The sequence below is a fragment of the Phasianus colchicus genome, chromosome 7, assembly GCF_987193195.1.
Source record: "Phasianus colchicus chromosome 7, bPhaCol1.hap1.1, whole genome shotgun sequence".
Lineage (NCBI taxonomy): Eukaryota > Metazoa > Chordata > Aves > Galliformes > Phasianidae > Phasianus > Phasianus colchicus.
Window position 1 is genome coordinate 6,063,779 of NC_143442.1, and position 24,041 is coordinate 6,087,819.

At 40.2% G+C, this 24,041-nt stretch overlaps 1 protein-coding gene across 12 annotated transcripts in view; it reads right to left on the minus strand.

The window, feature by feature from the left end:
* Positions 1–24,041, minus strand: part of LOC116227292 (uncharacterized) — a 77,384-nt gene that overhangs the window by 22,295 nt on the left and 31,048 nt on the right. For 7 of the 12 annotated variants that reach the window (XR_016468124.1, XR_016468122.1, XR_016468116.1 and 4 more), the window contains one exon: positions 9,633–9,844. Coding sequence is in view for 4 of the 12 variants with exons in the window: in XM_090143554.1 (XP_089999680.1) it covers positions 9,633–9,844 (212 nt within the window). In the remaining 8 variants the exon portion in view is untranslated. Of the gene's footprint in view, positions 1–8,084; positions 9,025–9,632; positions 9,845–16,170; positions 17,898–18,046; positions 19,979–23,440; positions 23,813–24,041 lie in introns of those variants that run through there. The other 5 variants (XR_016468117.1, XR_016468119.1, XR_016468123.1 and 2 more) reach the window with 5 other exon arrangements.

A 24,041-nucleotide genomic window follows, 5' to 3' on the forward strand; every position in this document is an offset into this window, starting at 1 on the left:
GAAAGTAGTGCAAATCGCCATAGAGTGATCAAATACGTGATTAAGAAACTAGCAAGCACAGAGGACCTACCCACAGTGATTTGAGTGTAGCAGTATTAAGAATTAGGGAGATAATTGTTGCCTGTTAAGTCTGCAGCATTGCAGGGTGAACTCCAGAAGCTCAGTGGTATAGCACAGCCTGAGAATGCCATAGCTGAGGAGCATCTATAGCTTCTATTCCACAGATACATGGCGTACAACCCAATTTTATTTGCCCCACACAAAATGGCTCCTTCCACACTCAAGAATGAATGGTCCTTTTTCCCCACTACAAAAATACAATAGGAAGATTGCAAACATTATCTCTCGAGAAGAAATGTCACTAGCCCCTATGGGTAGTGTTATGATGAACAATCTATATTACCTTTGTGACCTTGTTTTCCAGAAAACATACAAGCATTTATGAATGTCCTATCCAGAATATTTCAGATCAGGAGACAATCTATTTTACATTTAATCCTCTGTATTAATGACACAATGAAAATCTACGTAACTGATGTTCTGCTGTTTAAACACATTTTCTAACAGCGCTGTTACAGAGACCAAGAAAAAGTTTAGACCAAAACCTTCATAGAAGGTGAGAAGAAAAGCCAGTTAGATTGGCACAGCACCTGCAAATCCTGAAAACAGTGGGTTTTAGCAGTTATTATCAAAGGGCAGTTAGAAATCCCTAGAGGACACTGACATTTTTTCCAGCAATAAGTGCAAAATCTTCTCTTGTTGATTCTTACCGATACCTCGGTTCTCAGATAACCTCAGTTAATAGTTCTGGTGGTCTCATATGGTTGCTCTTCATCCTGAGCACGCTTTCATAGATCTCTCCCTGCAATAAGCTATTTTTCTGGGAGTTATTCATTGCAAATACAGCTTCTCACATCATTTCTTCCTACTCCTTCCTCAAGGTAAAGAGGGGTCTTGACAGTATTTTCACTTCAGTTCCTTTCAAATAATATTGGAAGTACAAGGATGGGGATGGTTATGCATATGAAAGCTAACATAATGGGCTCACAGCTGACTGCACTGGAGGTCAGGCAGTAGCAGATACTGGGACTTTGCTGTCTGCCAGGCAGCGGTTCATTAAACCTGCCTGTCCTATCAAAGGTCCCCACACAGCAGCTTTCCTCTGACTCCAGACATCTGGACAATTCTTTTTTTTTCCAACCTTACCGTGACATCTGCCCACAAGCCCTTAAGATATGACAGCAAAGTTTTACCTATGAGGAGAGCAAGAGCCCTCTATATTTCATTCTCCCTCTATCTGGGAGGGATTTGGTTTTCATTCTTCTGTGATAATTTCACAAGTCTACCTTCTCTCCAGAGTATCAATACGAGCCTGCTTCTACCGAAGTTCCTCTTACAGAATGGGCATTAGCTTGTCCCTAACAAAACAAAATGCCCCGCTGTCCCCCTCACCTCTGGTAGGGTAGGGAAAGACTTGCCGAAAAATCAAATATTCATAAGAAGTGAAAAAAGCAGGAATTGAAGGGGACAAACAGCCAAATTCACAATTCCTCTAATCTGCAGGCAAAGCAAGCTTGGTAGGAGCCATCTTCAACCAAAACTCAACACTGGGGAGTGCCTCAGGAGAGGATTTTTGAAAATCAAGGCTGACAGATGGTTGGACTTAATGATCTTAATTAAGGGTCTTTTCCAATCTAAATGATTCTAGGGTGACATGACAACAAGATCCAGGTCTTCCGGCCACAGGGAGGAGCGGAGAGTCCATAGGCAGCAAAACTGGCTCTTGGGATGATGAGCAGTCCAACCTACACGGTAAGGACGGACTACAAAGCTGCTCAGCCACACCCACTGGCTCTGAGTTTTATCCTTCACAGCTTCCCTGCGTGCTGCCTTTCGCTACATTCTCTGGACTGCATTTTGCTCTAGGATGTATGAAAATGCAGATCAGGACCATTCACTACTATAGTTAGTGAGAGTTTCATTGGTGTCATCAACAGAAGAGCTTGGCTATTGTCTTCCTATTTCATGAAGTAATAAAATGCAAAATCAGACGAATCTGCATTCAATCTTTAGTAGTTGTTTGACATGAAGATCTGTTTACCAATTACAATGTTTTAATATTAAAAAAATCACAATTCAGAACAAGAATTTTATAATTGGTAACGAACCCTCAAATTAATTTTATAGAACAGTTAACACCTAGATTAATTAAGTATGAATATGACATTAGATGCTTAGTTAAGAGTGCCAACAGATTCATCATTGCCAGTAATAGGCATCACTGCCATTGGAAGGAATACTAAAGTGAAACTTGCTGGAAAAAAAAGCGTTTATAAGAACATTCTCCATCTTCTGAGGTAAATAAGGCACCTAACATTCAAGTCATTTAAAAAAAGAGTTGAAGAGAAAACCTAAGGATTTAGCTCCGCATTTGCGAAGATTAAATATTTCATATCTTGTTGACCCTGTTCCATAATATCTCCCAGTTCAATACCTGTTAGGGTTTTTTGTTTTTTTTTTTACCCCTAATAAAAAAACTACCATCGTAAGTAAGAATATTTTAGCCTTCCAGCATAATATTTCCGTTTTCCAAAATACACAATTGCGATTTTGGTTTCAGCAACTTGGCAATATCCCTTAACCCTAGAGGAAGATGCCAAGTAAGGCAAACTATACAAAGCAGGAAATAACAAGTCTTCATGAACCATATCTTGTACAAAGCAAATTCCTTTGACCTCTGTGCATGCCAGGAGCTAACAGAAGCCATATCCATTTGCACTCAGACATCTTTCCTGCTTTCAATTTTAGAGGAAAGTCACCCACTGTATTATTTCCCCTCTTTGCAATAACGACAGGCAGCATACAGGAGTCACAAGTCAAGCTGTCCTTCACATCACAAGAATTGAAATTTCAGGATTTTTTATTTGCCATGAACTTTGAGACTTTAGGTTTTGCTTTTACAAGTCTGTCCACGCAGCTTCCACTGCTGGAACTCATCCCCTAAGTGTTACGCATCACCTTTCAATGAGCACAAACCAACATTGCTGTAAACTGCACCTGGAAAGGAATTTTTCCCTCTTTATAGTATCAGCGTCACACTGGAAAAGCTGATCTGGAATTAGTATGCGTATGAGTACTACCAATGCATCAAAAAATCATTTTATAATAAAGGATGAGTAATATAATCAATACTTTCATAGAATGGGGAAAAGATTCTGAGGCAAGAAAAAATACAGATTGAATGCAATACCAATTTTTAGACTGGAAGAAAATAGAGAATATATTTAAATACTTATGAAGACTAAAGAACAATGCCATGCAACAGCATGCACACTTGCCACCAGGCTCCATGCTGATGGCACTCATTTTGCTTTCTTCTCTTAAAAGAATGCCTCCATATTGAGCCCATAGATGGGCCAAATTAGGAAACACTGTTGAACGTACTGCATGGGATTAACATTAAATAAGCCCAGGCCACCATCATCAAGGTGCTTACAGTTAAAACGAACCAAAACGAGAGCTGTCCTTATTTCTCTGTGCTGCTGGGCTGCATTCACCCACGAAGCAGAGATGTTAAGATATTTCCTTTCCACAGTGGCATTTAATTGTGCAGCAGTCCCTGCTCTGCTGACCAACATAAACCAACATGTAGAAGACAGTTTCTGAATCTTCTAGAAGAAAGGAAACAATTCCACTTGAACTTCCTTTACTGACATCATCTGCAGCATGACCAGTGTTGGCTGTTTTCCTGTCTGCACAATAAACCCAAACTCTGCTCTAACTTTTTGTACAAAACACCTCTCCTCTGTAATATTCCCTTGTACTTTAGCTTTGTAAAAGCTGTAAGACAGCATGCAATGCTGTCTTTATTTAGTTACACAAAGTTATGGTAAAATGAAGGATGGCTATCACAGAAGAATTAAGAATTAGAACCTATCAACTCGTAGTTCCCTTAATTTATAATGAGAGGCTTCATGACTTCTAAGAACTCCGAGCTTTACAAAGCAGACCTGTGAGCCTTGATATGCAAAAATTTCCTGATCTGAAACTTTCTGCCAGAAGGCAAACTCAGAAGAGCAATAAATGGAACAAATCTAGACTGCCTTTGGACATTAGCCAGACCTTCCTGAATGGCACTGCTTGCAAAGACAGGCAAGCAAAGCATCAATAAACCAGGAAACCAATAAACACCGAAGTCTCTGCTGTATTCATTATATATCCACAGCTCTTTCTAAACTTAGATAAGAACCAGTAATAATCCATTCGATACCCTGAATTCGATGCCTGGCAAAAAGAAAGAAAAAATAGAAGAAACACATGAACAGATTTGTTTCTGTTCTGGTCGTATAAACTTTTCCCTCTAACATGATTTGAAAATCAAATCATTCCTGCTTTTTGAAGACTTTGATTTTGTTTTTTTTTCTTAAATGATATGGCTTCAAGTTTCAAATCCTTTCTTTATCCCAGAGGTGTTTGGAAAGCCTCACTCCACAAAGAAAACACCACTAAAACAACTGTAGAAACACACAGTTAGCACTTTCTGTTACACCAGCTAAGGATCTAGATGTGAATCTCAATGAAAATGCTCTGTAGAAACACAAACCCCTGGGTTTAGGTACATATACATTATAGTTAAATGCATGACAGCAGCTAGAGCAGGAATACTTGCCAAGACAGCAAACCTGCAGCAGCACCTTGTAGGGACAAGGAGGAATACCCAGGCAGCAAACAGCAAGGCTGAAATACTACATCAAACAAAAACATAGATCAGACACGTCAGCTCAAATTAGTCATACAGCCTGTAGCATAAGTTTTTAATGCATGTGACTTGACGTGTGTCACACTGGCAGCATCGAGATCCCCTGGCCACCCTCCTCCTCCCTGCACAGTGCTTCCTCCCTCCTGCTACACCAGTGCAAATGCTCAGCAGAGGTTTTGCTGAGCTACTTTGCATCAGCATCATCTCTGAAAGCAGCACAAGGGACAGTTTGCAGAGCAGGGATGCGACGAGAGGTACTGTCAGACTAACCAGCACCCAGCTGGCAGTGTGATCAGCATACCACAAGGCAATCCTCATCCCCACCAGTGAAGAAGCAGGCAAGTTTGTGATTTGTTCGGGGCTTTTTTTTTTTAGTTTTTTTTTTTTTGTTTGGATTAACATCCAATTGCGGTTGGAGCAGCAGAGAATATTTCACTGATATTTCAGATGAAAATCTTTACTGGAGCTATTGTTCATTATTTTCAAGTATTTCACAATCTATGATCAAAGAGTTTGCTTCCTTGTTATTTGAACACCAAAAGGAATGTCCATTTTAATCACTGAATACATTCTTATGCTGATTTTTCAAACGTAAGACATGAAAATGCACATCGAGTTTTTTTCATTTTCTCTTGCAAACTCGCAGTAAAACCTCAAGCCCTGCAACAAAAATTGCCAGTGTTGCTCCCCCTACAGCGAGCTCACAAATCACCCTTTAATTTTAGCGAAATGAGACAAGATCACCTCAGAACCGAAGTCTCCCAACAGTATATCATCTAATAATGGCTATCAAAAGCCTGATGCATTTCAACTTGGAAAAACATCACTTCAGCTATGGAAACTCTTACCAAGAAATATATTTTTGTTTCCTTCTAGCAACAATTTCAGGTGAATTGATCCAGCTAGACTGAAAAAAATCGCCTTAGTAACTAATGACTTTTTAGGATAAGTTATGGAACTTCTTCCAGTTCTGACGCAGACACTGCTGTGTGCAAGGCTGATGCCCATAACAGTCAGAAGAATATTTCATTTGAGTTAGTAACTGGATTGCACATATGCTCAAACAGCACTTTGCAACGAGCGCTCTGTCATTTTGGTTTACTCAGAGTATTACTTTTTATTTCTACGGCGGTGTCTCTGAGCTGTGCAAGGGACAGAAGCTGGCATAGTTTACATCTTGCCTCTGCTTTGATTTCCAGGATTTTACAGCCCCTTGGAAGCTGTGCTGGCTGCTGCCAGTGGCAGATTTCCCGTGCTCCCCTCACTGCCAGGCACACCTGCCCATTTGAACCTTATGATCTGCTCTCACTTCTGAATTCTCCCTTGGCAAGCGCACAGACAAACTGACTCCTGCTTGAACTTTCTCTTTATTTAAACCTGAAGGTTGACTTCTTTTTCCTTTTAAAAATGATACGAATGTTGCTCATACTAACACACAATACTTTAAAATACTAGTAAAATTTAACATTTGATATGTCTTTTAATGTGAACTTCATCGTTCAGAGACCTGCACTTGTTAGACCTCAGCCCTATGAACAGCTGAGGTCAGTTCAATCTGTTTCACAAGAGCTCCAATCCCATTTGGTGGAAATGTGTAAAAATTATATATGCATAGATTGTATATGAAAAATGAGGCAATATACTAAAGCTATGCAAAAAAAAATATTAATGCATTGGGCATAATACCATGCTTGAAGAATCAAGTTCAACATTACCTGCAGCTTCTAGATCTGTTCTGCAGCTTTATGTTTTAAATTTTAATTCAGAAAACACGGGGAAAGATTCAATTTTCTTTCCTTGTACAGTCATATTGATATAAGAGTTTTGCTTCTGCATTATGATAACCATTAAGATTCTATGAATTGTACTGCAGATTTATAACACCATAGCCTATTTTAGAAACCCTTTAGGTTTAAGGTGAGATGTGAAAGTTATTTTTCAGTACAAGTTCCTCTGAAAGGACATAGGATTTATAGTTTTGGGGTTTTTTTTCCAGCAGCACTAGTGACTCAGTCTGCAACTCTCAGCAGCCTGCATTCAACATGAAGCACCAATTCAGGCTACATTGTATTCCCACTCATTGCCCCCCATAAAAAGCTAAAATAACCTGGTGACAAAGCAGAGGATGACAGAATTACATGAATAGGAAACCTGGAAGCTGCCTTTCAAAAAAAAAAAAAAAAAAAAAGGAAAAAAAAGGGAAGAAAAATTCTTCCCCCAATTTCAGTGTATTTTGGGAAAGACAAAGACAACTGCTCATGCAATAAGGGAAAACAGATAGACAAGTGTCTTAAGGTAACACTTCATTTCATGCTTTATTAACACAATCCTATTACATATTTTTCCTCCTTCATTTTAATTAATAGAATTGCAATATAATGGAGTTATCCAGAAGGCCCCACAGTTGAAAGCTGTAACTTCATTACAATCTCTATTTTTAGCAATACACAATTTTGGGTTGGGAATTAGGAAAAACAGCCTTAATGAGAACTGTCAGGTTTATCTTGAAAACAAAAGAGATATGGGTCTACATTCTCTAGACAACTTGGTTTACCAGCACCAAGTTACAGGTCACTAATGCTGCCTTCAAGTGAAGCATTAACCCTCTCCCACAACATTCTCATCTCTGAACATTACAATACTTCACATCTTCGGATGCAACATCTCGCATACAGACTTCACATAAAAGTAAACCTTTTTGCATCTAGATGTATTTACAGATAGCATTTGTGTGTACTTGCCCACACTGAGAGATGTTTCTGAAGGAGGCAGCAGAGGCAAGAGCTGAGGGTGATCGTGCTACTTGTAGCCCACCCAGGGTCACCTCATATGTCTTGTCCTCTAGACCCTTCCCTATCTTTGTTGCCCTGACTCATTATAGAAGAACATTTGGCTGGGGCTCTTGCACCAAAAGGTGCTGTTTGAACACAAACAACTCATGCAGCCCCACAACTGACAACCAGTCCATTACACAAGCCCCAACTTGAACTGCAAGAGAAAAAAAACCTCCCATGTCCGGGCAGAATACAGCTGGAATTTCTACCTCTGATTCTGGAAATAAAGCTGCCAAGATCACCATCTTGTTTAACATTCAAGACAAGACTATATTTAAGAAGTCCATAGTATTTCCTGGTTACTGAAGCAATCTACCCCAGGGCTCTATATAGAAAAGTTCTGTGGTTTCTATTCAAACTCTTTGGGAGCAATGAGAAATGAGAACAGGAAGCATTCATTTAGTTGCAATTGCCTAAATCATATTAATCTTAAAAAAAAAAAAAAAAAAAAAAGAGAGAGATTTCCAAAAAGTTATGAGCCTCATAAACAGACTTTATCTGAACAAAAATAAGAGTCTACATCAGAAGGACAGACTTTAACACTCAGCAAAGCAAATCTTATTTTGCATGAACCTGATATTTACTTTTTATGAAGTCTACATCAAGCTAAGAGAGGCAGTTAGCAAGGATTGGATGGAGAAATGATGACAGTGTTGCCACAAGAAAGCGTAGCAAGATTTTGAATTGGATGCAGGGAGATTATTAGATAAGCAGACCCCGCTTTCTGCCTCATCACAGACTGGTAAATAGATGAGGCTACATTTTCTGAAATGAATAATGGAGAACAAAATGGCAGATATCCTTCTCTCCAAAGTAGGGGTACATTTCACAGAGGTGAAGACAATCAGGTGAGATGGGATCTCCAGCCCGTGATCTGTTATGCTGACTCTGAAGCCACAAAAGATGACTCAAGCGAGCTTGTCTCATTTTCCAAAACAAGTAATGGATAAAATGATATTAATAGCTTTTAAAAGCCTTCAGCCTTACTTACTGATACAGCATGGATTTTTTTTGTCATTGACTTCAGAAGTAGGAGATTGTGTCTTTGGGATATTTTGGCCCTGTGACTTTTGTGGGGATGTCATGTGTAGAGGAGTAGATTGCCCTCCCTTTGCCTTTAATTTCACACCTTCAAACACTTATGCTTCTTCCAACGGTAAAATTCTCTTCATACATACATAGCCACATACATATATCGCTCTTATTACACACTGAATTTGGGTTTTACATTTATATTAAAAGCTTGCCTTTTTAATGATATCATGTATGTGTACCTTACCACAAAACGTCAGTCCTAAAATTCCCTCTGCCAACACAGGAAGATTTACAAGAAAAAAGCTATTCTGAGAAGCACAAAACCAGTAACATAGGCAATCACTGTGGTTCTTGTGTGACAATTACTCCAAGGATCAATTTAATCAGCTAAACATCCTAAAAAAAAAGTGTCTTTTTGTAATGTATGAGAAAAAAAAGGCCAACAAGTCAAGTTAAAGCTGTGTCTCGACTAGTGGAAACATCTACAAAAGCTAACCAATTTGTTTCACAGTGCTCTGAGGGCAGTGAGCAAGTTCCATCACCTCTAGATACGCTGCTCCTCACAGGCAGAAGGACAGTAACACAGTGGAACTACGGAGAAGTTGCGCCGCTGCATCAGGCTCATTGCACACCATTTTGTGCACAATCTATTTGTCATTTACAGGTGTTATCTCACCATCAATGAATCAATGGAATTACAAGCTTATTATGCACAGTCAGGCTTGGATTATAGCACATATTATGATAAAATGTATGAGGGCTTTTTTTTTTTTTTAATACTGAAACAATGTTTTGCTTGTTTAATTTTTAAACACCTATTACTATCAGAGCACAAATCTTATTATCAGCTTTTGAAGTTATTACCTCAAGGTCATCCTCTTTGAAAGGGTTTTATATATTTAAGAATTACAAGTTTGGACCTTAAATCAGTCAAGTTACTTGATTTTGATGCAAACCAGGGAAAAATATATGAATTAATTTCAGTAGAGATGGGAGTTACTCACCAGTATCTCTGCTCAGAGAAGCACTGTAATCTATTGTGGTGGTATTGGCAGCAGGACAAGACACATTACGCTTGCAATGCATCACAGGAAGGAAAGGAAGCACGTTTGCCCATGAGGGATAGCAAAGCCAAGTTAAGTTGTCAGACTTCTCCTCCATCCCACAAGAGGTTGAGGATGACAGCATATTTTTGTTTATTATTTGGTGCCCGCTCCTGTACAAAAGAGGAAAGACAAAGGCAGCAATCAGCAAAAATGAAAAAGAAAGCAGCAGCAGATCTAATTCAAAACATTACAAAACAAATGCAGAGGCTATGCTTCAGAAGTTGAGCGTCTTCCATGGTGGTTTCATACTGGTATGCTCTGTTGCTTCCTAATCAATATTCAACATACAAGAGGTGGCTTTCCTTGCTCAGGAACTAATGAGTGGTTAATGACCCCAATCTGGTGTATAACAGATTGTTAATACTGGTACAAGGAAAGCCCTAGCGAGATGAGCATTTGTTGGCAGAACAGGAGGGCAAAGGAGTCATTTGATGTAAAAATGGCTACAAGCTGCACTTCATCAGAAAAGTTATGATATTCTTTGTCATGCAGCTCTGCCTTACACAAGCAGAAAGAAAAAATTAAGGTATTACAATATCTTTAATATTGCATTTATGAAGATGATGACACAGCTGGTGCTTAATTCCCATCTGTGTTCTGCTGCATTTATACCATTAGTGCCACACTGTGGTTAGACAGATAGCCTTGTACTTTGGAGGTGGAAAAAGAAAGCATGGCTGACAATTACCATTTAACATCATGGAGTAGTAAAAAAATGGACTTTTCTATATGTGGTTACCTATAAATCATAAAGGCTGCCCTCTTTTTGCAGGCTTTCCTAAAGCAGGCAAAAAAAAAGAAAGGCTCTTGCAAATTCCAGCAGTTCTCTGCTGCACTGAAGAAGTTCCCTCTGTGGTAAATTTGCAAAGCTATAGCTTACATAGATTAAATAAAGTTGCTCTCAGCAGGCAGTATGTGATCATTTTTGCATTAGGAAGATGTTGCAATATATCCCATATCAATTTGTTTCCCTTTAAAAAAGAAAAAAAAAAAAAACCAACTTGTTTATTTAATTCTACATTCATGCACAATAGAACTGGTCTTAATCTGTTACCCTAGCCCAATAACACACTAGTGCTTTCCACATGGCAAATTCCCTCATGTTTTCCCATCAGTAATATAATAAGGTTTCACAGAATTCCTTCAGTGTGGTCTGGAAGCTAAGAGGAACACAGGCACCTTCAACTCCTACATAGCATCCTGGTTTCCGAATAAGGCAGCAATTCACTGCCAGAAAAGATTTCTAGGCTGTCTCCAGACGAACTCCCATTTCCTCAGAGTAGAGCAAAATGAGGTCTGCACTCTGACTGCAAAGTAAATGCTGGAGGCTCCTCCACCCAGGGAAGGGCTCCCTTCTTAAGCCAATTCTCCAGGCTCTGGTAATGAAATCCCCCCAAAGGGCTTTGAGATCATTTCTCAGAGGGTCATCTCAGCTTAAAGATGCCTGAAAACATTTAAAAACAAGGATCAGTTATAGCTAACCAGAGGGACGCAGCCATGGAGCACAGCTCACAGAAGCCTTCCCATTCACCCCTTTGAGTCTTTCTGACGTGCCCACAGAGGGTCCCCTAATCCCAGCTCAACGCTGCATTCCCACCAGAGGAGCACAGTGCTGTGCCCACGTCACACACTCTTAGTCACCTGCAACTCAGCTCTACTGCAACAGTTCCTATTGTTTCCTTAGGCCAGCACGCTTAAAGTTTTATATCCCCCATGATCCTGGATATTGATTTGAAAAGTCTACAGTTGATCCAGGTTGCTTTGACGGAGACAGGAGCTATTTCTCTACCAACAGGCATTTTTACTATTGCTTCACTCTCTGTAGCTGCCTTTGATTTGACCCTATTTCTGCTGCAGGGCAGTATCATACATGCAATCCCAAAGCTCAAAATATCAGTTGGCTTACATGTACGGTTTTTTTTTTAATGCTATATTTTATCACCTCTTTTTGATAACAAGCTAGTCAGAGTCCTCCAAAACTAATACTGCAGGACTTCCTGAAGAAAAACAGAAACCAACCCCTCCCCTTGTCTTCCTTTCATTTGTAGGTAAGTACACCAGACTGATTTTTCTAGAACGAGCCTCAGCTGTTTTCAGGCTGAAGCAGTAGGGGTAAAGTGACAGCCTGAAAACTAGCAGCTCCTTTTCTCCCACACATGACACGCCTGATTGGGAATTTTCTTCTTCATAGCTGGTTTTTCACACTCAGGAGAGCTAGAAACTGTAATAATTGTGGATGCGTCTTGTTTTCTGAAAAATCAAGAAAAATGGAGGTTTTTTTCAGTATTTTATTCTGTTTTCTCTGTTGATCTCTTGTTTTTAAAAGGAAAACCACTTCCTTCTCTTAGCGAGCATTAATTCTCAGAGATGCTGACCATCCGGACACTCTATTGATTGCAGGCATTAGTTTGGGGTATACCTTATAGACAAAAAATAGGCCTATTACCTGAATGCATTAAAAAAAATTAGCTTCTAAAAATACACTGCTCCTTACACAGACTTTGTGCTGTCTCAGGCAAGTTGTATAAATCTCTTAATGTGCTAAAACTCAAGGACTTGAGCTCATCAAGAAACAGTTATCTTTATCCATATATCAATACGGCTTTCAGGATGTGAAAAATTGTCAATAATTTATACATCTAATAGAAACCCACATTCTGTTCCAATTTGTCACGGTAAATTTATCATGGGAAATTCAAAGTAACTACACTGTTTTCAAATACTTAGGCTAAGTGTGGGTGATTAAACACCAGTGACGAGAACAGCATTGACAGCTTGCTCCCATTCTGTTTGCATACTCTGGAATTCTCCTTTGGAATATTAGAAAAGTGCAAAATGGATTTAATAGTATTTATTTACTGGATCACTGTATTGCTGGTCAAAAAGTTGCAAAATCCTCCAGCTCAGAGAAGAAAAAGAGAAGCTATGGGGAGTACCAGGAACCAAACTTAATACTTTTGCCTTTTAAAGTCTCCTCTTCCATTAATTAAATGTATTACCTTGAACTGAAAATCAACTAGTCTCATAGGTTTCAAATGCACAGTACCTTCCTCCTTCCCAATAAATATATTTTTTTTCCTGACATAACTTCCTTTTTCTCAAAGACATGGAAAAAAATTAACAGCCAATCTCTCTCGGAAGCAGTTACTTACCTATTACATTGGAATAGTATTTAAGCAACAAGGTAATTGACAGAAGAGCAACATTATTTGCACAGTGAATGTCTTTTAGAGTGATAAACCAAGAAGAACCAAGGAAGAAGGGTGGGGAGGAACCCAGGGAATGCAGTGATATAGCAAATTCGGAGTACTGACTCGTGACATAGTTGCAGATATTGTGGCCACAAAATAGGAAAATAATTGCAGTGGTTGAAAACTAGCACTGGACAAATTAATGATTGGTAGTCATCAGCCATGTCCCACACACATCATTTATTAAATCAGAATCCTTCATTCTCCTCAATAGAAACAGCAAAAAGTACCCTGTGCAGTTGAGATTCAATCTGTACATCTAAGGAAGAGAGAAATCAGATAAATTCCTTTTAAGGGGGAAAATCTTTCCTGTAATTTTCCTCCTAGGTAATACTTTTTTGGCTCTATACAGTATCCAACCACAGGATTCTCAGTTACAACTATTGCAAAGCACTCACAAAGTGGTGACCTCAGCCATCCAGGGGCCCCTTCTGCCACAAGGAACCGAAAAGCCTTTAGTGCTGATGATCACAGAAGTCATCATCTAAAAGTGTGTGTTATTGTATCATATTTATCAAGAAATCCATGACTAAGATGCAAGGAAAAGCAGTTCTTCCACATCATTTTTTTCATATATTTTTATATTTCCATTAGTATGGTATGTGAAAGCCCTTGTCCTGGGAGATAACCACATCCTGCTAAACCCTTTACAAATGCTTAGCAAAAAGATGGCTTCGGTCCCAAAATCAAAGAGGAAACAAAGCTGGAAAAGGAATACTAGGATCAGTCAGGATTATAGGTCACAGACTCTGCTGACAAGGAGCCTCACCATCTTATCTGCAGTTGGCATGGATCTTTAGGAGCAACATAAGGGACAGCAAGAAAGATATTTTGGAAAATGTGAATGTTACATAAAGAAGACACCTGGCTTGTAAGTGCAACAAAGCCAGGCTGGTTCATCAGGCTGGTTTATCAGGCTGATCTGTCACTTCTCCATGTGAGATAGTCCATCAGGAGAGGGTATAGGGAAGAGGGATGGAAAAAAATGTGAGCATTTTCCACAGCTACAATTTTCCAGGTGAGAGAAAAGGATGCTGAAGGCACAAATAATCAAACCTAGGCAAGATTATAGGGGCTGCTTGTCAGGATCCTAGTCAACGACAGCTCCTGAGGGGTATCAGTGTCCCACAGACACTGGTAGCAGTGCCCTTTCTCCACTCTCCCTCCAGCCCTTACACTCCTCCCCTCAGACAGTTCTTCACCCTCTTGTCCTCTCTTCCTTTCTTCTCAATTATAGCAATGCCAAGCAGCTGCTGTCATAACTGACATCACACCATAAGCATCGTACTGACTAATTCATTAAAAAGACACAGGAAAATAGGGAAAAGGTTTGGTTATACTTCTGTCCCTTTGCTTCAGCCCTCGTGCTGCAGCTCCTGTCTGTCCAGCTGCCCTTGCAGTGAGCAGCACATGGGGTGCTGTTGGTGCTCCCACTTCCAGCTCCCAGCTCCCAGCCCTGCTATGGAGGATTTCCCCCTTTCCTCCAATTTCTGATTTTGGAAGGGAATTTTTAAACACATGGAATTGGTATATTGATTTGGAGCAAGCACAAAATGAAGACGGTTAAAAACAGAGACATATGTAGGATTATATGTAAAACAGAAGTGCATTAAGAAAGGCAATTTCTATCCCAGAGCTGTAAGAAAGTGAAAGTGATACTTCAGTTTTAATTGCCACTATCAGGAAAAGCATCTTTTACCAGCTTTTCCTAACTTAAGGATAGATTAGGGGGTGGGAATATAGGGCCTTAACTCCTACTATAAACGAAAATCAAACAGGCTTGCTACTACTTCCTCCAACTGATTGATGTATTCGTGGCAAGTATTCTTCACGGATCACAAATTACAAAAGCCAACTCATACCAATAAGCAAAATCACTTATAAAGCCTTCTAGCAAATCATCTACAAAGTCTTAAAGAAATTCCTCAATATTGTGCTCCGCTTTCCCATTTATTTGTAAGTGGAGTCCTGACAAGTTCATAAAGGCAGATGTAAAAAGAAGTGGCAGGGGATAGTGAAAAATAAAAGAGAAAAATATTAAGCAGTGAATTTCTATAAATGTCATTGGACATTCTTAGAGACTTAACAGAGAAAATGTTCACTTTTATAATACTATATGTAGTGGCAATAGCAGTCATGCAAGCCTAGAGTCATTAGGTAAGAATTAATTTCAAAATGAATATTGGCCATTCTGCTTAACTCATGGAATTTATTCCTTTAGCTAGATCTAGCTGCAAAGTATGCTTATTCAAGGAAACTTGCCAAGATGTACAAAATGTAAGGCTTATGCTGGGGATTAAGCCTATAAGCATTATGTGGCATAAGTAATATTACTCTTTAAAACAGTACCTGGGCATTCCAATTTTTCACAAATCACTTGCACAAGACAGTCCTGGGAAGGGGAATTCTCATACCAGGAGCACTGCAACTGTGAACCCAGAGACTCATCTGATATTGCTTTTGTTCCCAAAATAGTGAGGATTTCCTGGGATATAAACCATCTGATAACATTTGGCCTGAGCTATCAGAGGAAGGCCTGAATAATGGGACTCTGGGGAATGAATGACAGCCACCGGCCCTGCCTTCTGAGAACTGCTGTTGTTGCAAAGTAATTCTTCCCCTTCCAAAGGTAAACAGCACAGCCTCAATAAATCAACACCCTTCTAAACATCAAAGCCACAGCAATAGCCCTATCAATACATCATTCAAGCCAGAAATTAACCTTAACATGCTGTATCATCAGTAAATTTTCAGAGTTGGTGGCCAGAGAGCAGAGGAGTGTTGATAGATCCAGTCAGTTATTATTTTCCTGATGAAATAACAGCTCTGGGAGATCTCTTACCTGTATTTCTGAAGCTGGTATAGAGTCGCGCTTTAAACCATGACCCTCAGATGCCACTGATTTCAAGATCACTCATTCATGTCAGACACTTAAAACTATAAAGCTTCAAAGGAGGCAAAACAAACATTAGTTTTAGTCATCCAAAAGAGCATCTGCATCTGCAGTGGCCACATGTGGAAGCAGACAGCTTGGGCTGTGCTTTCCAGCTGGGCTAAGTGACCTTAGCTTAAATCCTCCTGAATTGCAACTAATGACCCAGAACACCCATTGCAGCAATTAAAGCAAATAAACAAATGACCTGTCCTTTTCTGACAGCGTTTGAGTCCTTTCTTCCTCTTTGCTTATAATCTTTGCAGATGATCTTGATACTCACAGCGTAAAACAGTTGCCAGGATCTGTTGCCAAGAGGCCACCTTCGCTCTTGAGCGGTGTTTATGGCTGACCAGGAGATGAGCAGCACATAGACTGAAAAGGGTCACATACATAATGCCAGTATAGTCACACTGGGTAGATTTTACCCTTGGAAAAAGCCTTCTTGTACTTTCTTCGTATCTGATCAGAAAACTGCAGACAAACACCGGAGCCCACTGAAATCCTTGCACCCAGCATGGCTTCTTCCATCTCTTATGGCAGAAGATAGCACAACTCCTTGAATGTGACACGAGAGTCACACTCCACGTTCAGAAGATTTCAATCTAACAGGTGTGCAAGAAAGTGGGTAACAGTCTTGTAGCTCTTTCCCAGATGGTACCGATGAGGAGGCTCCAAACTCACACCAAACTCTGACACTCATAAGCTGGCAGGACAGACGATAGCAAGCTACTTCTCGAGATCATCCCAATCTAGGGGAAAGTGAGGCATGGTTCCTCTTGACACACACAACCACACAAAGGCCAGTTTCTTGGACTCAGAGGATGTACCCACTCAGTGGCTCAAAAGAGGATACAGGCTAAAGGACAGTATACTGTGTTCTGGTCCCTGTTAAGGGCCACACAAGGCCAGCACAGCACAGCAGGAATATGACTTTGCCTCTGTCCTAGCCATTTGTTCTATCATTTCAAATTGTCTACAACAGATTTGTGCTCAGTAGCTTTCAGTGAAGCTTCTTCACTGTTAATTTCCTATAAAAACTGTATTTGGTTAGGATGTTATTACGGACTTATTATAATCACGTTTAACAATGACTAAGCTCTGTGTAAATGATCTAGTTTGTGTAAACATGCAGACTCATTTTGCCAGAATGTGAAATGCTGGTTGATTCTGTAACAGCAAGTAATGATGGCAGAATGGGACAAGCAAATAACAATACAGCTTGTTTGGAGTAGGCTTCTCTTCTGAAAAATCATTCCTTAGAGCCACAAGAAGTGCTTACCGTTGCATTTCAGTCACAGCTGCATTTCAGAATCTTGCTGATTAAACACATCCACTAAATGAGAAGATATTCCTCTTCCCAACAAAGCCTTGCTCTTACAAACTTAGACCAGAAAAGGAGCCTGCTTTGGGTTGGTTCCCAGCACTTTTCCTATCTCCTAGCCTTTCCTTTTCTATGGTGGATATAGTTTCTGTCCCCAAATCTCTACTTTCATTTATAAAGGAGACTCTAGTCCCTTTGATCACAAAGAAAACCTTTGAAATGTGAAATGAGTTTAAACCCGTGCAGCAATGTGTGCTCAAGTCTTTAGACACCTGTAATAACAGCAGTCGGACGTGTGAGCTTCCTATTCACTTCAGCGGAACGCTCTCTCTGAAGCCAAGTTAAATAGAGGCCGCATGGTCCAGTGACCAGATCATTATTTTGGCATTTGTGATGTTCAGGTTTAGCTTTGTGCTGATCCACAGAGGTGTGGGAATTCGGACAAGCTGGCAGAAGGATTATACCACGTCCTTCTCCCAGCAGGGGCACGGAGCCCACCTCATGCTGGGGCTCCACGTGCACAGGGGCACATCGTTCAACCCTCAGGCCTGGGATCAGCCAACACTGAATGCAAAGTGCCACATGGTGTTCTTGGAACAAGCTGTGCTCTTGAATTTGATTAACTCCAGGAATTATGGGAGGAAGCACCATTGCATCTATAAAGACAATATGAAACAAATCAAAAACAGTGCAACGTATGTGAGCAGAAAAAGGAAGAGAGATGCAGCCCATAACTACAGCATGCTGACCTGGGCTCTGACACAGAGCTTCTGTATGACATCTTAAAAGAGGAATTTAATGACATTTAAACATTTTCTGATATCAGTTGAAACAGCAAGGTAAGGGAGTAACTACTGCCTAAGTGTGGTGGAGAGCCTGCCTATCCTAAACAAAGTAACATGATAAGGAGGAACACGTTTGCATGTATGTATAATACTGTTATATTTGTATGCAGTTTCCCACTTAACTGCATACAGATCACTAACCCTTCAGAAAGGAGCACAGGAGAATTCATTGTTTCCTTTACCTGCATCTATGACAGGTTCACAATACCAATGATATTTTGTCAGGTCACCACTGAAATAACTCTGGCTGCCATTCAGACCCTTTATTTCATAAAGCCCTTGCCATCTTAAGAGTCCAGCAAATCCATAACTTTACAAAAGCATACAGTTCCATTGACTTCAAGAGGACCATGAGGGGAAAGAAAATCCTGTGCTGAGGCATGATTTGGAGAAATTTGGCTTTACAACTCATCCTGGCCAAATGAAAACAATCAGCCATATCTATGTTTTAAAAATGTATAAATTGGCAACACTATAAACCTTCACACGGATAAAAGGCTGGAAGCAGAATGAAAATTGTGTGCAAGAATCAAGTTTTCCCACCCACTCTCCAGTCCATTCATGCAAGCAAGATGGGAACTTTTCCCTTCAAATTTGGCTTACACAGAAAGTGAGACCATCCCATCTTCTGCCAAGCTTCAGGTAACTTACAGGATAAGGTCGTATCTTTTAAGATGTACCATTAGCTTCCTTGCTGCTAGAGAAAATTAAAAAGGAAAATTGCCTGTCACACCCTGGGAGCTAAGCTGATGATGAAGGCTGAAGTCTGCTCAATTTTCATTCCTGGACTTGGACTTTCAGGTTATCTTATTTATTTATATTCATGCACCTTGAGTGCTACTTAAAATACAAAACCTACCAAGTGTTTGCCTTGTCGCAAAGGTGATGAATTGGGATAGATTTTCAATGTGTTGGATACACACAACCCCACCTTTTGGGTGATCTAGAAGGGTCTCCGGTAATTTTATCTTTTTGATGGCATGTAATCTTCAGTGCTAGAGTGAGACATTTTCTCTCTGTTTCCCTTCACCATCTAAATGGCTGGGTTGATGATGCTAGGATTGATGCTCCTGGGACGAGATTCTTGCTTTTTTTTATTGCTTATATGTTATCTTTTAGTTTTACTATTATTTTTTCTGTACACACAGTTTGGAGAGCAGTATACCCATCACACTGCATCTCTTTCCAAGTGTCAGATTATTCATCCTAGCAATGACCTTTCTTTACTTCCAGAAGCCTAAAGATGTGTTTGTTAAAATAGGCAATTGGACACATTGAGATAGCTTGCTGGGCTCTATAATTTTGTCCACATGAAAGATGCTGCAGAAGCAGATGCATCCTAAAGCACCCTTTTGCATGGATACCTCATGGCTGACTCTTTCAATACAGCTCCTGCTTTACTGATAAGTATCAGGGAAATTTTTTAAGCCTTCAAGATAAAAAGAAAAAGGATACATTAAAGAAACCATAACAGCTGGTTTTAAGCTAAAAGAAGCTAACAATCTTGTTTGCTTGTAACATCTGCTTTTGTCTACATACATCAGACCTCAAGGGCTATTTCTGATGAAAGTTGCAGAAGCTTTGGTTCTGTCAATAATAAGGATGATGGTAATTATAATGAAGATAATAATAATGAGAAGGAGAAAAAACATTACTGCAGGCTCAAATTATCTTCTGACCTCATTCTGGGTGTGATACAAGGCCATGAAGTCCTCTGAGAGCAGCTCAGCCTGCCGAATGAGGACAGCTTATTTGGTACCATAGCCTGCACCTTGTGTAGTCCAGAACCATGCTGCACATGGGGAGTTAGGCCACATCCTGAGCCCATGATGGCTTGGGGTTTTCTCCAGAAGTAGCCAAGGACTGATTAATTCTGAATGTCAAAGATTATTCTGTAAAAAAAAAAAAAAAGCCTTGACAAGTTACCCTCATAACTTCTAAGGCAAGGCAAGATTTGCAATTGCTTTCAGTAGACCAGTTAGTTGTCTTGAAAAAGTGAGACAAGTTTGGGGTTAATAAGCCCAAGTGAGATCAAAATACCTCATGCACTCAAAACCAAATGCAAAGCCAAAACCCTGGTATGTGGAGGCCAGCCTACAAGCAAAATGTCAGATCACAAAATGCCCTCTGACTGCAGCAGGATTTTCTCTCTGGTTGCCAGGAACTGGTTGTCCTTCTCTTTCCTCAGTGTGAGGAAGAACAACAACCAGCACGCCACATTTACAGCTGTGTGGATGATGCCTAATGCCTGAAGGGCCAGCTGTCATCAGGCTGTATGCTCCAAAGCAGCACAGGCTACAAGAGAATTGTTTTGAGAAGAGAGGTTTCTTGACCTGAAATCAGCACCACGTACCACTGCTTTCCCCAACAGTTCCAGTTCTTCCTCTGTGCCCAGAGGTCCCACTCACCACTCCAGGTCAATCAGACTTGCAATCCATGCTCAGAACACTATCACTCCACACCAGAGCTCAGCCAGTAGCCAAGTGCATGCCTCCAAAACCCTGCTGAGCTCCAGCCTTATAGAAAGAAGTCACATTCAAGAATCTGGTGTGTCTTACAAGACCAATAACCATCACCAGCTTTTTAAAGACAGCTTTAGCTAACAACAGTAGTTTGGTTCACATCTGAGTAGAGGATCTCCAGAAAACTCAGCAAGTGCAGGAGCAGCACAGAGCTTCCCCTCTTATCATGTAGTTACCTATGCAGGTTCTTGGTGACCACACCACCTTCCAGTAAAGGACTAGCAGCAATAAACCACAACCTGGTGCTAGTCTGTCACGTTGACAGACAGTCTGCAAAACTTTAATAAAGTGACAGCTTGATGCAATACCACAGACTCCAAAAAAGAAAAGTAGAAAGCCATGTATATGCAGCAAACCACACAGCTGAAATCAAGAGAATTCCAGAAAAAGAATGTTAATTAGCTTTACACTTTCAGGCCGTTTCCTTTCTGTCTTTTACCATTCAGTACTCTTTTCATATCTGTAAAAACAAAGGGGGTGTTATGAGGAAAAAAAGAAAAAAAGCATTTTTTCTTTAGATTGTCACTTTTTAATTTACAAACCCAAACAATCAGCAATCCAAACAATCAGCAACGTAGAAATTGTATTTATCAACAAATTCAGTGCTTATTTATAAATGCAGAATATTTCTATGCATAAAACATGATGTGAAACATTGCTTTATGTATTTTTAGTAGGAAAACTTAAACTTTGATTTACATCCATTTCACTAAAACTTTATTGCTTCCTCGTCAGAAAGGACATATTCCTTTCTGTATCTTAGATGGTAAATATAGTTAATGTGCTGAGGCTGCAATGGATCAGCAGTGAAGCTGTTTAATAGTGACATAAATTATTTCAGTGACTTTTTCTGCAAGTGAGAGATGACTCCATGTGCTATAAACTAATACCAAAGGAATGATGCTCTTTCATGCTAGCAAAGTGCCTGAGCTATATTGTTTTTGTATCCTGTTGGGGATGCTACAGATGTAGCATGTATTACAACTATATGCACTTAGGCCATTTTTCTTTGCTGTTTTTAATGCTCTCCTGCACTGAAAATTGAGCTTCAGTGTCTGAATGAAGGCAAAGCCAATTACTTTCTTCGAAACTTCTCTTTAAAGACTGCAAATCCCAACAGGTTTTTAAATTCTAAAAAAGAAAGAAAGCAAGCTCTTTCTATTAGCTTAAAGACTAAGAGAAGGGTCCAGGGCAGGAATGAGGCTGGGTAGCTGGAGGGAGCCACATGCATGCACACACAGGCACTTTGCCATTCAGCCCGTTACCCACCCCATCTCCAGAGCCATTGTTATTGCTCCCAGAGCATTTTGTTCAGTTTGCAGTTCAAGTGCACTTCTACCAGGAAACCAGTTTTCATTTGTTCTTAAATTGGTAACTTATAACAGACGTTTCATGTGCACTGTGGTTCCTCAACAGAAATAACAGGAATACAGAGGAACAGAGCAGACGTTTATCATAGTGCCAGAACAAATGTGCCAACATTCAACTGAAGCAAAAGTTTACCCTGTGAGAAGTTTTCACCTATTCAACATAGAGTACTGTCTGCTCACTTCTGCCCTTGGCCCTACAGAAATTCATCCTCTTTCCTCCCTCATGCAAGTCCTTACAGACTGGATTGCAGTTCTGCTGTTTCTTACCTCTTGCTGAGTTAACTTTGGCAGTCCCACAGAAGTTCCCTGAACAACGTGAGGTACCACAGATAGGATTTCTGGACATTACTTCCCACTCTTTCTCTCCTCTCTGTCCTTTATTTCCGTGTAGACCAATGCTAACCTCTTTTTTTTTTCCTGTACACCTAAAAGCAACTGTACAGTCTACAGCTGCTTGCTGTTTCTTTCTCCAGCATCAATCTTTTCTCTCACAACTGATGCCGAAGCTCTGTGGCCAGGTGGGTTTCCCCCGAGCCCTCTGTCCTCACCAGCACTTCAGCCCTGATCTGGCCCCTCCACTGCTCACAGACGTGGCTCCTTATAGCCAAGCCCAAGTCTCAGCTTGACCTGCTGTCATCTCTTCACATACATCTATTGTCTGATGGCAGTTAAACAACTGACATGGAAACTACTCTTTTTTCTGAAAAAAATCAATATTCTCTCCAATTTCTCATATCAAATGGATTCAATCCTTTTCTTCTGTCCAGAACTGCAACCTGGAGTTCACTGCACACGTCTGCCTCTCCTTGGCTTAGAGGCAAAGCTGGCTTGCACGGGCAGATGCAGATGAGGGAGATTCAGCAAGTTGGCAGTCTTTCCTTCAGTGGTTAAAGACTACCTTAAGCCACAACTTAATCTGAGAGATTTCCAACATTTCTGACATTACTTTACTTAAATCCATGATGAAAATTCAAATTATGTCCACAGAAACATCCAGAACGATCTTGGAACAGCCCTTTCTATTATAGCTGGAGCACAGCCTGATCACAAAAGGGAACGTTCAAAATGCACTGCCATGCAAACCTCATCAGACAGCTCAATGTTTCACCTGTTGTTGTGAGACAGTTAGCACATCAATTTCCATTACTGATAATGAGCTTTAGTGTGTTCCATTCTTTCGGTTCAAAAGACAATCTTCATCACACGCTTTCAGCTCTCCCTGAGTTCTGAACCAACCTCTGGAGCACACCCTGCTCTCCAAAACAGAGAGCACTTGCTGTCTTTCTGTCCAGAAGATTAAAATCCCATGAGTCTGTACAGGACCCAGTTTCAAGTTAGCCGCACTTAATTGCCAAATTTTGCAGTGCTTTAAGAAATCTATGATTGTGCTTGCAATTTCTGATAACTCAACAGTCGTTGGATGGGATTGCCCACGTGTTGCAACATTTACCCTCTCCCATTTGAATGCATCATTCATTCACTAATTTTCCATAAGCCTAGAACATTATTTAGTAATTTTCTAATGTTTATTTCATCTGAAATAGTCCAGAAATACATGGCTATTTACAGTGAATTATTACTCCCATTATTAAATATGATAACCACAGAGAAGAGACTGACATAATTCAAAGTCCACCAAAAATGACAAGAAGCATCTCTACGGTGCCAGGCTGCTTTTCATCTTACTAGAAAGGTCCCCATCAAAGTGTGGCACAGCAGGGTTGTGTGTCCAGGAGAATTGCTCCTTTTGTCCACAATTACAGCACCACACTAACCCAGAAGAACACATGTGAGCAGAAGGCTCACATTCAGATGAGTCCACTGGCAATGTTTTCTGGAGAGAAAAGACATAAGCTTGGGGGGGAAAGACAAGGAATTTCTAAGCAATGCAATTAAGTTTTTGCTAAGAACGCCAATTTGTACTGGGATGGCTAAAGTTGTCTGCCCAAATTACAGACATAGTCCAAACTACTTCTGAAGTCTAGATTCAAAGTTTTGGTTTTCAACACTATTTTCACTATTCTGTTTTTGCCTGAGGACTCATTCAACACTTTTAGAATCAC